The sequence below is a fragment of the Oncorhynchus masou genome, chromosome 16, assembly GCF_036934945.1.
Source record: "Oncorhynchus masou masou isolate Uvic2021 chromosome 16, UVic_Omas_1.1, whole genome shotgun sequence".
NCBI classification, from domain to species: Eukaryota; Metazoa; Chordata; class Actinopteri; order Salmoniformes; family Salmonidae; genus Oncorhynchus; species Oncorhynchus masou.
In genome coordinates this window covers 31,799,789-31,815,672 of record NC_088227.1, presented here as the reverse complement: position 1 = coordinate 31,815,672, position 15,884 = coordinate 31,799,789, and the positions used below count along the sequence as shown (strand labels likewise).

General features: G+C 40.8%; 1 protein-coding gene across 1 annotated transcript; it reads right to left on the bottom strand.

Moving 5' to 3' along the window:
* Positions 1-4,824: 4,824 nt before the first annotated feature.
* On the bottom strand, positions 4,825-8,394 carry LOC135557233 (uncharacterized). The gene is made up of 7 exons (XM_064990437.1): positions 8,238-8,394; positions 7,730-8,047; positions 6,970-7,275; positions 6,746-6,787; positions 5,520-5,612; positions 5,283-5,347; positions 4,825-5,177 (listed from the first exon to the last, which is right to left on the bottom strand). The coding sequence occupies exons 1-7, from the start codon at positions 8,293-8,295 to the stop codon at positions 5,076-5,078; spliced, it is 984 nt and encodes a 327-aa protein (XP_064846509.1). The 5' UTR covers positions 8,296-8,394; the 3' UTR covers positions 4,825-5,075.
* Between the last annotated feature and the right edge of the window lie 7,490 nt (positions 8,395-15,884).

The following is a 15,884-nucleotide window of genomic DNA, read 5'->3' as shown; positions in this document are numbered from 1 at the left end:
CATAGGGAAATAGACACCGCGAGAAGAGCCCTGTGGCTTCAGACTATTCCTCAGCAGTGAGAGAGTGGGAAATTGTGGCGAGCCGGTGTCCAAGTAGGCTACACATGTAGCTAGCTATGTGTGTGGAAAAAAAGTCCTCACACGTAAGACATTTAACTTGTTTAGTATAGTCCGTTTGTAACTCCATTCACTACTTGTAGCTGTACAGTCAATTTCTTAAATTGTTGGTCTTGGCTAGCTTAATGTTCCGGTCGGTAGCTAGCTAGCTAGCACTCACTCACTCACTCAGGTGGCTGCTGGCATCGTCATTAAAAGGGCCTCAGGGAAGCTCTATAATAATATGTTTTTCTAAGTAGTGAGAACGCTTGGGAGCAGGCAATGTTCTAAATAAATGGTATGCCAGCAGCATCCCACCCTGCATCCCACTGCTAGCTTGACGCTGAAGCTAAACAGGGTTCGTTCAGGTTGGTCCCTGGATGGGAGACCAGATGCTGCTGGAAGTGGTGTTGGAGGTCCAGTAGGAGGCACTCTTTCCTCTGGTCTGCAGTGATTGTGGACATGCCCTGTGTAGGGCGCTGTCTTTCAGATGGGATGTTAAATGGGTGTTCTGACTGTTTGTAGTTAAGGGTTATAACACCCTTATTGTAAAAGTGTTAACTCTGGTGTCCTGGCCAAATTCCCAATCTGGCCCTCATACCATCATCGCCACCTAATCATCCCTAGCTTCTAATTGGCTCATTCATGCCTCCTCACTAAGTATTCCCCAGGTCAATGCTGTAAATGAAAATTAATTCCCAGTCAACTTACTTGGTAAAATAAAGGTTTAAAAAAATATTTAGACATGTTGTCTTTTTCTTAAATGTAGTTTTGTAATTGACTAAAACAAGCAGAAAACAAGAAAATTGTGTTTGAAAAAGGTCAAGTTTTTGCTGTGAGCCAATGGGGTAACCTAGGTAACCACAGTTTGCCACAATATTTTATATAATTGTGTTTGAAAAAGGTCAAGATTTTGCTATGAGCCAATGGGGTAACCTACTGTAGGTAACCACAGGTTGCCGAGACTTTCTATCTAATACCTACTGGGAGTATGGGCCTCAACCTCGAGGAATAACTTCAAGCATCTTTAGTGCAGGCAGGCAAAGCAAATTCAATCTTACTCAATGGCTATGTTCTTAAGTGGGAAGAATTAAGGTTTCACTTCACTGACGCTGCAAATATCAGTTTATATGGTCTATGTTAGTGACACAAAAGTGGGTGGAAGGAAGTGTGTCCCATATAAAGACGTAGTAGCATTGTAAATAATATAATTATAGTCCAGATTAATCATTGTCAGACTCTGTATACAGATTCCTATGTGACCTCTGAGTTATTTCAAGATTGAGATTAATAGTAATATTTATTTTTTATCTGCATCGGTTGTGTCATCATTCATTGGAACAGAATGAGAAAGGGAAGTGGAGAATACAAGGGATATTGTCACACAGTAGACTGATGCAAGGCCATCAGTCTACTGTGTCTTTCAGCAACTCTCTCACTTTGTCTCTTAGAAAGATCTTCTTGACCCTAACCAGTCAGGCTTCAAGACAGGTCACTCAACTGAGACTGCTGTTCTCTGTGTCAAGGAGGCTCTCCACACTGCCAAAGCTAACTCTCTCTCCTCTGTTCTCATCCTCCTAGACCTATCACCTGCCTTCGTCACCGTGAACCATCAGGTCATCCTCTACAGCCTATCAGGGCAGGGCGCCTCAGGCTCTGCACACTCTTGGATTGCATCCTACCTAGTAGGCCGCTCCTACCAGGTGACGTGGAGAGGATCTGTGTCTGCACCACGTACTCTCACTACTGGTGTCCCCCAGGGCTCCATCCTAGGCCCTGTCCTCTTCTCCCTATGCATCAAGTCCGTCATATCCTCACAAGGTCTTTCCTATTATTGCTATGCGGATGACACTCAACTACTTTTCTTCATCCCCCCGTATGACACCAAGGTGGTGACACGCATATCTGCGTGCCTGGCAGATATCTCAGCTTGGATGTTGGCCCACAACCTCAAGTTCAACTTTGACAAGACGGCTGCTCTTCCTCCCGGGGAAAGCCTGCCCGCTCCAAGGCCTGCCTGCTCCGTCTGGACTTCTGAACTCGCTGTTGGCTGGGCTCCTTGCTTGTGCCATCAAACTCATGCAATTTATCCAGATTGCTGCAGTCCACCTGGTGTTCAACCTTCCAAATTCTCCCATGCCACCACACTCCTCTGAACACTCCACTGGCTTCCAGTCTAAACTTGCATCCAGAACATGACCGTGGTACTTGCCTACGGAGCAGCAAGGGGAACTGCCCCTCCCTACCTTAAGGCTCTGTTACAGTACACCCCAACCTCAATTCTGGCTTCAACTTTGACTTATCTGTCCTGGGCTTCCAAAGCCAATTCTTGGGCTACCCAAGAGGAAATGCTGAAGTTACAGAGGCAAGAGAGGGAGGATCCTGGCGAAATTAAGGCGAAGGGAAAACTGGCCAACTCTTCCCTCCGTTATCACTTGATAATAAGTTGGATGACCTTCGATTGTGGATTTGCTACCAACGAGACTCTCGAAACTGCAATATTCTCTGCTTTTCTGAAATATTGCTCTTGGAAAGGATACCCCTCATGGCTATCCAACTCTATGGATTCTCTAATCACCATGCCGACAGGACAGCGGATTCAGGAAAATTGAGGGGGGGAGGGTTTGCCTCTTCATCAATAACAACAGGTGTGCTGACCCGAGTGCGATGGAAGTGTCGACCCATTGTTCACCCGTCTTTGAATACCTGATGGTCAAATGCAGACCCTATTTACTTCCAGAGGGAGTTTTCAGCTAATATTGTGACTGTTGTACACATTCCACCTCAGGACAAGAAAAATAACAACCGGGCACTTAACAAACTGTACAAGGCCGCTTTTCTGGTTGCTGCCGATTTTAATTCCACGTCATTAAGACACGTAAAGCCCAACTTTCATCAACATGTCTCCCGCACCACTAGGGGTGATAAAGTCCTAGACCACTGTTATTCTACCCACAAGCAAGCATACAAGGCCCTCCCTTGTCCACCAATCGGCAAATCAAATCAGGACAGGACTGCTTTGCTTGCGCTGATTGGAATACGTTTCGGGACTCCACCAATAAAATCGATGAGCTAACCACCTCTGTCATCGGCTTCATTAGGAAATGCATCGGCGATGTTGTCCCCACAGTTAAGGTTCGCTGCTTCCCCAATCAAAATCCCTGGATTAACACTGAGGTTGGCGCTAAACACATTATTTACAGTTCCTGGACGACACTCGGCCAGGATAGGGCTACCGCACACAGGGCCATCGCAGACAACCTTGAGACTACGGCTGTGGACAGGAACAAGTACAAGAAGTCCCGCTTTGACCTTCGCAGAGTCATCAAATTAGCAAATGGACAATATAGGAATAAGGTGGAATCCTATTACCCAGGCTCTGGCATGCGCCGCATGTGGCCGGAGTGAGTAAAGTCTTTAATCAGGTCAATAACCGCAAGGCCGCAGGACACATTCTCAGAGCATTTGCAGAACAGCTGGCAGGTATATTCACTGTCATTTCAACCTCTCCTTTCCCAGTCTGTACTCCACACATTTTAACATGATCACCATCATTCTTGTTCCCAAGAACTCTAAGGCTTCATGCCACAATGACTACCGCCATGTAGAACTCACATCTGCAATCATGAAGCTTTGAGAGGCTGGTTATGGCTCACATCAACTCCATCATCCCAGACACCCTAGACACACTCCAATTTGCATACCGCCCCGACAGATCCATAGACAACGCAATGTCAATTGCACTCCACACTGCCCTCACCCACCTAGGTGTAATACCTATGTGAGAATGCTGTTCATTGACTACAGCTCAGCGTTCAACACCATTGTCCCCTCCAAGCTCGTCACCAAGCTTAGGAACCTCAGCCTGAACACCTCCCTCTGCGACTGGATCCTGGACTTCCTGACAGGCCGACCCCAGATGGTGAGGCAACATCACCTCTGCCATGAAGAACCTCAACACATGGGTGTGTCCAAGTTCCCTGCCATCCATGACCTTTACTGTTTATCAGGCGGTGTGAAAGGAAGGCCCAGAAAATCATTAAAGACTCCAACCACCCAAGTCAGTGTTTTCCCTGCTTCAGGATGGCAAGTGGTATCGGTGCATCAAGTCACCAACAGGCTCCTGAACAGCTTCTATCCCCGTGCCATAAGACTTCTAAATAGCTTCACGGATTATCTAAACTGACCTTTGTATTTTATTCTTATTCTCTATGCACACTCACAGGGCCCTACACACTACGCACATGGACACTCCCAACACACACACAAACACTCTCATTTGCTCACACTCACATACAATTATCATATATGCTGCTGCTACTCTGTTTCTCACATATCCTGATACCTAGTCACCTTACCCCTGTACATATCTACCCCCATCACTCCAGTATCCCTGCACATTGTAATTATGGTACTGGAACTGACCCTGTATATAGTATACTTACTTACTTTATCATGTTCTTATTATTTTATTGTTATTCTTATTGGTATATCTCGGTTTTTTTTCTACCTTGTTATGTTTAGTATTACATTGTTATTTATTACTGCATTGTTGGGGTTAGATCGGGCAAGAAATGCATTTCGCTGTACTTGTGCATGTGACATTTAAACTAGAAACTTGCTCCGTTCTGCCACCTCTGGATGAACCCACTTACTGTAAGTCTGTAAAGGTAATGTAAAGGTAATGTAAAGGTAATGTAAATGTTGTAAGAACCACACTTTTTGGTATAGCTTAAGTCAGAAAGTTTATTTCAAGGGAACCTTCAAGTTCTTACATCTCCACTTCATAGCATCCTCAAATTAAAATCTGGACCTTGAAGCCAGTTCCAATCTTATTTGTTTAATTTAGACCCAGGACACCAGGTGGGTGCAATTAGTCATCAGGTATTCCAGAAAAGCAACAGTACTCCAGACCTGCAGGGTAGGATTTGAATACCACTTCTTTACAGCCTCAATACGGAACAGTTTATGATTCAGGGTCATGTTCTGATGGTTGCATACTCTGTCTGTTGGTCTTTCTCCACCATCCTCCTACTAGTGGGAAGGTTGACCTCAGCATAGGTCATGTCTGCTCTCTGGTCCTACACACACACACACACACACACACACACACACACACACACAGTCACATTATATCCACAGTAACAATCAAAGGGAATTATTTTGTTGACAACCCATTTACTTACATCCCTGTTGTTTGCTTGCACCATATTGCCTGGGTTGACTGGCATCTGATTTCCTGAAACATGATCTGAGAACAAACGACCACGAATCATTCATAAAATACACATTTAGCAAGAAAAACAAGGTTTTCTTTTCTATACAACATTATAAATATCTACTGTATGAAGGAAATGAGTTCATTTCAGATAGAACAGAGCCTGTCTTCAGGAGGGTAAATAAGAGAGTTATAGTTGACTTACACGCCCTCCTTCTGAAGGTGACTGCGGTCACACACACAGCCACACACACAGCCACCCCTATTGGCACCCAGATCAGCAGCGACTGTTTAAGACCTGATGGAGGAAGACAGAGAGCGCACCTGTGTCACTTCCGCCTGGCTCACAACAAGGAGGTTAGTGAAGGAGGGACTGGCACACAATAGTCCATAGATGAAACACAATGAGGTAGAGTAGTAAAAGCGTTGCCTTGGTAAACAAAGTTTGAATTTGACTTAGTACACTGTAAACCCCAAGGCATTTTTAACTGAAATACTTCTAGTACTCAAAGTTAAGGAAAGGTTATTAATACTTCAAATGCTTATGTGGTACTGACTCAGAACTAAAAGAGAAGTCGCACCAACATTTTTTTTAAAGATGATAATAAATTAACTATTTTCCGAGCATGCTGTACTGCGGGTAGAGTTTTCAAAATAGTTTTAATATCTGTGTTTTTGCATGTACATTGACTGATTGATTGATTCAAAAGTTATGCTACATAAAGATAAATAACATTTTTTGAAACTAATCCGATCACCGAATATTTGCCCCATTACTGAAATGGTTGTTCCAGTTTAGGTGGTCTCCTCCCACTGTTCTTAACCCTGGCAGTCATTATGAATGCAGGTTGTGGATGAATACACATTTCAACTGTTGGATAGATGCATGATCAATTTCAACATGAGTTCCACATCACTTTGCAAGCCAGCATGATGTGATTTAGAGTAAAGCTGCAAAATCCTGGCACATCCTTCTTCGAAGATTACTGGACATTTTTTGTTGTACGTTTGTGAAATTTTGCAACCCCACTTAAACTATGTTTCAGGCTACTGTATTACACTTTATGATATAGATAATGGTTTAATTATAATGTTATTATAATAATATTCACCTAGGAACTCACTTGAAGGCCACAGGACTGAAAATGAACGAATTCAACAACCATGTCTCACAAACAAATAAAGTAATGGCTGGTGAAGCTACAAGTCAATCGAAGAGCCAAGGCTCACAGGGAAAGTATTGGATTTGTTGCTTAGTGGGGGTGTTAAATTGAAGTATATCTTAGTCCAAAAAACTGCATTTGTATTACACATATGAAGGTAGCACTGCTCGGTTCAGCTATTTTTAAGTTTCTTAAGTTCATATTTTTGAGGTAATCGTTTCCTCTGGCTGTTTGAACATCTGTTTTTACGGTGTAGATGGTTTCTTACCGTCGTTTTCCTCTCCACCGTCATCATCCGTGTCTTTAATATCTAGTTCAGGAGAAGAACATGCTCTTTTAAATAACTCTTCATTATCAGACTCATACAGTACAGCAGTATGCGTGTTCACTCATCACTGATATCAAGAGAAAGGATCAGGTTTGACATTCACTTTAATGTCATTAAATCTTGTGAACTTATTCATATTATAGGAGCATAACAAGAACACATACCTGAGAATGTGGAGGTGAAGTCAATGGAGATCTTCACGTTTCCCTTGTCAGTCAGCGTGCACGTCCACTTCCTGTTGTTGTCCTCCTTCTGGAGTGTCACAGTCAGAGTGATGTCACAGCGAGGCCCTGTGAGCTGGTATCTGGAGTCTTCCTGCAGCTTCCTACCAGTCTCATCCATCCAGCTCAGATGAACTTGACTATTGCGAAATTTACTACACTTTCCACGTCCTTCATTGGTGTGCAGAGAGCACCTCATTGTTACTGGTCTATCGGGCTTTAGATATGTCAGTAGTGTGGACACGGAGACTGCAAGAGACATAAGAAAACATTCCATTTTACCATGGTTTCTCTTCAAGGAATAAAGTATTGTTGTAGGTCACTCATGTATAGAGTAATACTATAATGTCAATACTATAATACTGCAATGCTATAATACAAATACTATAATACTGTAATCCTGTAAAACTATAATACCAATAATATAATACTGCAATACTATAACACTAATACTAAAATACTGTAATACTATAATACTAATACTATAATACTGTAATACAATAATACTGCAATACTATAACACTAATACTAAAATACTGTAACACTATAATACTAATACTATAATACTGCAATACTATAACACTAAAATACTGTAATACTATAATACTAATACTATAATACTGTAATACTATAATACTGTATTGCATATGTTTTACGAAGACAGATTTTCATCCTTGACTTTACTGTAAACAGAAATACTCACTGGTCAGAACAGACAGATAGGTATCAGTGTCTGAAAAGGGATTTGGGTGTTTTAAAATTCGACATGTGTAGCGTCCAGCATCCTCAGCTGTGACATTGTGAATATGTAGAGAACAGTCAGCGTCCACACTCAGTTTTTTAGCTCTCTTTGAGTTAACGTTCACCTTCCCGTTAAAAACCTCTTGAATAGCATTTTGAAAACTTTCTCTGCTGTGAAGCCACATAATTAAGGAGCAGTCTGAATGAACCACATTGTCACACAGCAGACTGACATCAGCCCCCTCATTAACGTGTTGAGATAATGGTTTTCCATGCACACCTAAAGAGAAAAACAAAATGTATCCACGTAACACAGTCAAATCCTTACTCAAATAACTTCATCAAGGATCCATTATAAGTGGTAAATACTATGTAGATTAGTCTCTAGCCACCTGTTAGCAAACCTACACACAGCATGAATGGTTAATGAGCATGGCTGATCGTTTATCCTACAGTAGGTGTCCTCTTACCTGCATTGATAAGCTGTAGGATCAGCAGTGGAATGAGAGTGTGATGGGCCCCAGCCATGTTGCTCTTGCTCTGCCTTCCGTAACCGTTTCTTTCTCTGTTCTGTGTGGTGTTGGATTTGTCTTGTTTTTACGAACCAGACTTCACTTCTTAGATTGGGTAATACCCTCTTCTTCGATTTGAAGTTGATGCGCAAGGATGATGACATCAATTCTATCACAACAGGCCGTTTGGCTATAACTGTACATCACAGGAAATTGGTGCCGCCTTAATTGAGGCATCGAGTTTGTGGTAATGACTGGAGCGGAATCAGTGGAATGGCATCAAATACATGGTTTCCTTGTGTTTGATGCCATTCCATTTACTCCATTCCAGCCATTATTATAGGCCATTGTCCCATCAGCATCCGACTGTGCTGGACATTCCCACATCACCAACCTCAAATAGAAGGATGGCTACCTCAAAAGGATGGCTACATCAAAAGGATGGCTACGGGACGACAGGGTAGCCTAGTGGTTAGAGCGTTGGACTAGTAACCGGAAGGTTGCAAGTTCAAATCTCTGTGCTGACAAGGTACAAATCTGTCGTTCTGCCCCTGAACAGGCAGTTAACCCACTGTTCCTAGGCCATCATTGAAAATAAGAATTTGTTCTTAACTGACTTGCCTAGTAAAATAAAGGTAAAATAAAAAATTATAATAAAAAAGGCTGGCTACATCAAAAGGCTGGCTACATCAAAAGGCTGGCTACATCAAAAGGCTGGCTACATCAAAAGGCTGGCTACATCAAAAGGCTAGGCTGGCTACATCAAAAGGCTGGCTACATCAAAAGGCTGGCTACATCAAAAGGATGGCTACATCAAAAGGATGGCTACATCAAAAGGCTGGCTACATCAAAAGGCTGGCTACATCAAAAGGCTGGCTACATCAAAAGGATGGCTACATCAAAAGGCTGGCTACATCAAAAGGCTGGCTACATCAAAAGGCTGGCTACATCAGCACTTTAATTGTGGATGAATGATCACAACCAATGTGATTTAATAAATCATCCAGGATGATTCAGCATGATCCTGTCGACTAGAAACAGAACGTGGATTGCACAAGTTGGTTCTTTGAGTTACTGAGAATACAGAATTGCGCGTGTGGTCCATTAACCACTTGGTATGATGTTGCTTTACAAGCTGGCCTTAACATAGATTTAAAGATTGTGGTGGTGGTCTATCATCACGTATCTATAAAGAAAAACAAACAGACACATAGACGTTAAGAATATACGAAGGGGAAGTAAGTGGAAGGGGAAGTAAGAGCTTCAGCACGGCTACACAGCTGTTTAGCTCTTACTTTCTATGTTGTTTTAAAGCCTTTTTTCTTGTGTCTCCATTTTTTGGTTTGTTGCACGTTACTTTTACTCCCTAACCTAAGTTGGTGGGTGTTTTCTCTTCCCTTTGTTTGTCTGATGTCAGGAAAATCTAATGGGCTTCATGGTGGGTGTTTGTTAAGACCATGATGAGTGCAAACCCTGGATGACGGACAGGGGTGATGTATTGAAGCCACAGGCAGCAATCTTGGCACTCCTCCTCAATTGTAAATTATTTTGGAAGCTATAGAAATGCATTTATTAATGTCTTAATTTGTTTTTTTTACCCATTTATTCTATTACAGACACCTTCATGCATACTTTTAATGTATATTATGTGAGCTAAAATATTTTCCTTTAAAGTATTTATTTTTTGTACTAATGTTACTGTCCTCACTACAACAACAAAAATACTTAAATACATGTAATTTAGTCCTTGAAACTTTTAATTGAAAATACTGTAGAATTCCATTCATTTCCATGGAGGACTGCTCCTATTAGGGAGTGCCAATATGACCGACCGGTGGCTTCAAAGCATCTCATTGGCGAACACATTAGCAATCTAGGGTATATATGCACTACCATTCAAAAGTTTGGGGTCACTTAGGAATGTTCTTGTTTTTGAAAGAAAAGCAAATTTTTGGTCCATTAAAATGACATCAAATTGATCAGAAATACAGTGTAGACATTGTTAATGTTGTAAATGACTATTGTAGCAAGAAAAGGCAGATATTTAAATGGAATATCTACATAGGTGTACAGAGGCCCATTATCAGCAACCATCACTCCTGTGTTCCAATGGCATTTTGTGTTAGCTAATCCAAGTTTATAATTTTTAAAGGCTAATTGATCATTAGAAAACCCTTTTGCAATTATGTTAGCACAGGTGAAAGCCGTTTTGCTGATTAAAGAAGCAATATATCTGGCCTTCTTTAGGCTAGTTGAGTATCTCGAGCATCAGCAAATGTGGGTTCGATTACAGGCTCAAAATGGTCAGAAACAAATAACTTTCTGTTAAGGGAATTTTTATCAATGATGACTAATTATGTATACATTTCAATCAGGACAGACTAGTCCAAATGCTATTATGTACTGTACATATATGAATTTTCTCTCTTGCTCCCATTCCCAATTGTATATAATATAGTCAGGAGTTTAGAACAGTGCCTTGGTACAAATGAATGAACTATCTCCAGATGGCAGGGACGGACTATCTCTAGACTGTCTAGAATGCTATCTACACTGACTGACCTTGGCTACAGGCGAGGAGGGAAGGCTTGAGAACTATAGGGCCTCTCTAGCAGTGTCATGAAGAGATAGAACATTTAGTAAACGCTGACGGCATTTTCAGTTTATAACAGTGACAGTGTAGGTGACAGTGTAGTAGATGGAGCTGGGGTCAGCAGGGTTCTCTGTCTCTCCTTATGTTTTGGCTCCCTGAGGTTAGTTGACAGTGTAGTAGATGGAGCTGGGGTCAGCAGGGTTCTCTGTCTCTCCTTATGTCTTGGCTCCCTGAGGTTAGTTGACCGTGTAGTATTGGGAGCTGGGGTCAGCAGGGTTCTCTGTCTCTACTTATGTCTTGGCTCCCTGAGGTTAGTTGACCGTGTAGTAGTGGGAGCTGGGGTCAACAGGGTTCTCTGTCTCTACTTATGTCTTGTCTCCCTGAGGTTAGTTGACAGTGTAGTAGATGGAGCTGGGGTCAGCAGGGTTCTCTGTCTCTCCTTATGTCTTGTCTCCCTGAGGTTAGTTGACAGTGTAGTAGATGGAGCTGGGGTCAGCAGGGTTCTCTGTCTCTACTTATGTCTTGGCTACCTGAGGTTAGTTGACCGTGTAGTAGATGGAGCTGGGGTCAGCAGGGTTCTCTGTCTCTACTTATGTCTTGGCTACCTGAGGTTAGTTGACAGTGTAGTAGATGGAGCTGGGGTCAGTAGGGTTCTCTGTCTCTCCTTATGTCTTATCTCCCTGAGGTTAGTTGACAGTGGAATAGAGGGGGGTTTGGTCGGCCATGATGTCCTTGTCCAAAAAATAGGCACGGTGGGCTTTTGGTTTCTCTCCCTCTAAAAACAGAAATAAATTCTAAATAACAAACTGGTTTTATTTACATATTGTTAAGAATGTCTCATACCATGTTCAACAAAGGCCCCTTTCCCTTTATTCAGATTAGAATGGCTCACTCTCGGTTATTTAAAAATGGAATCTCAAAAATATTGTTATTTATTTAAAAAAGCGATTATTAATTATTATTAACCATACATTATAATTATAGAAAAGCCCCAGGATATTCTCACAGATCATATTTGCATGAGAAATGCCCCTTAGTATTGGAGGATTCTAAATGAATATCTCTAAATGTTATTCTTGGCAGAGAGCCATATAGATTGCAAAATAGTTGGGAAGAGATTTTGATGACAGGTGTAGCCCATCATGCCAACAATATTTCCTGTTTCCTAGCAGGACAATAGACTCTTCATAGCCCGGCTACTGTAGGTTTGAAAATCCTCCAATTTGCAATTCGATGCTTGAGTACTCTAAAGTGTTACATTTCTAACTCAAGACCTCATGCAACCGCAAAATGTCGGAGGGCCATGAAGATTGCAAAATAGTTGGGAAGAGACTCCATGGCACATGGTTTATGAATAAACATGCAGCTCTTCATAGCCTGGCTGCTGTAGGTGTGAAAATCCCCCAGTTCATCATTAATACTGCATCTCAGAAGTTTCTGTCCATGACTGATGCAACCCGAAAATACAAAGACAGAGTTAATGAGTACTTGAGGTCACCAAGAAAGTCTGGACATGGCCCGCTCTCCCTTATGTCAGGAATTAGGCACTTTACCATGTTTACTACAATATGTACTGTAGGCTATGTAGTGGCTTCCTGTCCTCTTTACCATAGCCACTGCCCAAGCCTGAAGCGGGGTTGTTTGATACGCATACAGTCCACACTCAAGTTTTCCAAACGGCCAAACATTCAACGAGATCCAGGGATATGGTGCAACAAAAATGTTTATTCTTCTTATATCTAACACAAAAATTATTATCTAATCAACTTAAAGCATAGATAACTTGATATGGAAAATACATAATACCTGGTTGTATGTCTGTATGGTCAAAAAACTATACCGCTCCCGCATCTAGCAAGGACCCCCCCCCCGAAGGCCCAACTTCCTGCCTTTATCCTAACACACTTACCACAGTACAATGAATGGCCAAAAACTGAGTTACACTAACAAATGAATATATCTCAATCAGGTAAATATAAATCATAAAGGTACGTACATAGTATTTCATAATGTACATTAATATTTAATATATTTACACAAATATACATGGAGCTCGGTATGTTGAGTCTTTTATACAAATATGTCCAAATTGGCACTAACATACCGGCCCCTAATTGTTGACTGCACAGAATGTACAACAATGACTTAATATTCAAACGTAGAGCCAATACACAAAACATTCTATATCAGAGTACTATTACAGTTCATAGCTATATACAAATATACAAGGTGCCATATAGGAAAATAGTCCATAGATCTCAGTCTGAGTTGAAGTGTAAGCTTCCAAGTGTCAAGAGTTTGACGCCCAAAAATGTGCAGAGGTGTACGAATCAGAGGTGCACGTGATTCTAAGATGGAGCACTGTGTGTGTGTGTGTGTGTGTGTGTGTGTGTGTGTGTGTACAGTGGGGCAAAAAAGTATTTAGTCAGCCACCAATTGTGCAAGTTCTCCCACTTAAAAAGATGAGACAGGTCTGTCATTTTCATCATAGGTACACTTCAACTATGACAGTCAAAATTATTTTAAAAAATCCAGAAAATCACATTGTAGGATTTTTAATGAATTTATTTTCAAATTATGGTGGAAAATAAGTATTTGGTCACCTACAAACAAGCACGATTTCTGGCTCTCACAGACCTGTAACTTCTTCTTTAAGATGCTCCTCTGTCCTCCACTCGTTACCTGTATTAATGGCACCTGTTTGAACTTGTTATCAGTATAAAAGACACCTGTCCACAACCTCAAACAGTCACACTCCAAACTCCACTATGGCCAAGACCAAAGATACAGTAGCCTACACAGTTTTTAGTTTTTTCACCTTTACCTGCTGCTGAATTTCATGTCGACCTGGTGGAGCGTTTCTGGCCACTAGGGGCCACCCGAAACAAATTTAAAAGTAAACCCTGACTAAATACTTTTTTTGCCCCACTGTGTATGTATATATGTGTGTATGTATATATGTATATATGTGTGTATGTATATATGTATATATGTGTGTATATATATATATATGTATATATGTGTGTATATATATATATATATGTATATATGTGTATGTATATATGTGTGTATATATATATATATATATATATATATATATATATATGACTAGCCTATTGCCACCCTCTTGAAGGTGAATAGAAACATTAACTTAAAGTTATTTCCTGCAATTTTACACATTTTGCCATGGGTGTAGAGTAAATGTTCCAGTTTTTAAACAAGATTTTGGCCGTTGCATACATTTTGTCATGGGGCAGAGACAAGATGTTGCTATTCTATAAAAAATGTCATGCAATTCAACAAATTTTTCCATGGGGAAGAGATTCATTTTTGCATTTTTAAAGACAATTCTGCACATTTTGCCATGACTCTTGACATGTTAATGATATCTGAGTAAGAATGACAAAGTCAATACAAGCCCCCTGGATGTCAGGGCCCCCTGGCATGTGCCCTGCGTGCCCGGTCAGTATTTGGACATGATTACTACAAGATTAGAAAGCTGGCTTGACTCATTTACAAATCAAAAAATTGTTAGCTGACATGGCAAATTTAGTGACTGTCATTGACTAACATAACAAGAGGAAAACTGCTGATGCACATCTAAAATTTCAAACTTTCACCTTGTGTATTCTACTATTCTAACTCTCAACAGTATGTTGAGACACTGGGTTTACTTTTTAAATTTGTTTCAGGTGGCCCCTAGTGGCCAGAAACGCTCCACCAGGCCGACATGAAATTCAGCAGCAGGTAAAGGTGAAAAAACTAAAAACTGTGTAGGCTACTGTATTGTGGAAGTGTATAGTAAAAAAACACCTCTGTACTGTACTGACAAAGAGTTAGACATAATACATTTTTAATCGTCTATTTAAAAACTGTTTCATAAATTAATTTAAACGTTAGAAAAGCATTGTGTTCATAAAAAACAAAAAATAGGTTAGGAAAAAACATGGATAAACAAAATCTGAATGTCTCTTTGCTGACTTCATTCATAATGGACAGGGGAAAAAAACAAACTTATCATTCACATTGACCATGTGTTGCTTCAGTGATGTCATCACCCCTACTGCATGCAACAACAACAAATATGTTAAATAGATACTAAAGATACAACTATAAATACATCTTCCAACACACTCTACTCTATCATAGATGAACATCCAGCTTTAAAAAAACATGTATAATGTCCTCTTAATCAATAAAACCCCAGACAGATTGAAAGTCTTAGTCCAGCACAGGGAGAAGAGTGTGTCTGAACACCAACGATCTAGCTGAGTGTTTTAATTCATGCCTAATATATTACTTTGATTGTTCAGACCATCCACTAAATAACTTTAGAGTTATATAACATCTTAAACATGGAGTAGTGGTATTAGGCATCACAGACAAGCAGAAATGTCCACATGATGAGAGTGTGAACTGCACCACAGCAAAGTAAAAAACTTGAACTTGTAAGTTAGTTTAGCAGTAGGTAGGTAGTCTAGGAAGGTAGCCTAGCAGTTAACTTCTCTAGGGTAGGGGGAGGCATTGGGAATTTTGGATGGAAAGAGTGCCCAAATTAAACTGCCTGCTACTCTGCCATAAAAGCTATAATATGCATAGTAGATTAGATAGTAGATTTGGATAGAAAACACTGAAGTTTCTAAAACTGTTTCAATGATGTCTGTGAGTATAACATAACTCATATGGCAGGCAAAAACCTGAGAAAAAAATCCAACCAGGAAGTGGGAAATCTGAGGTTCGACTCTTACCCTATCGAATACAGTGTCTATGGGGTCATCTTGCACTTCCAAAGGCTTCCACTAGATGTCAACAGTCTTTAGAACCTTGTTTGATGCTTCTACTGTGATGTGGGGGTGAATGAGAGGGGATTGAGTCAGAGGTCTGCCAGCAGCCACGAGCTCAGTCTCGCGCGTTCACGTGAGAGCGACCCGCATTCCATTGCATTTCTGAAGACAAAGGAATTCTCCGGTTGGAACATTATTGAAGATTTAAAAGAAAAGAAAAGTAAGCAG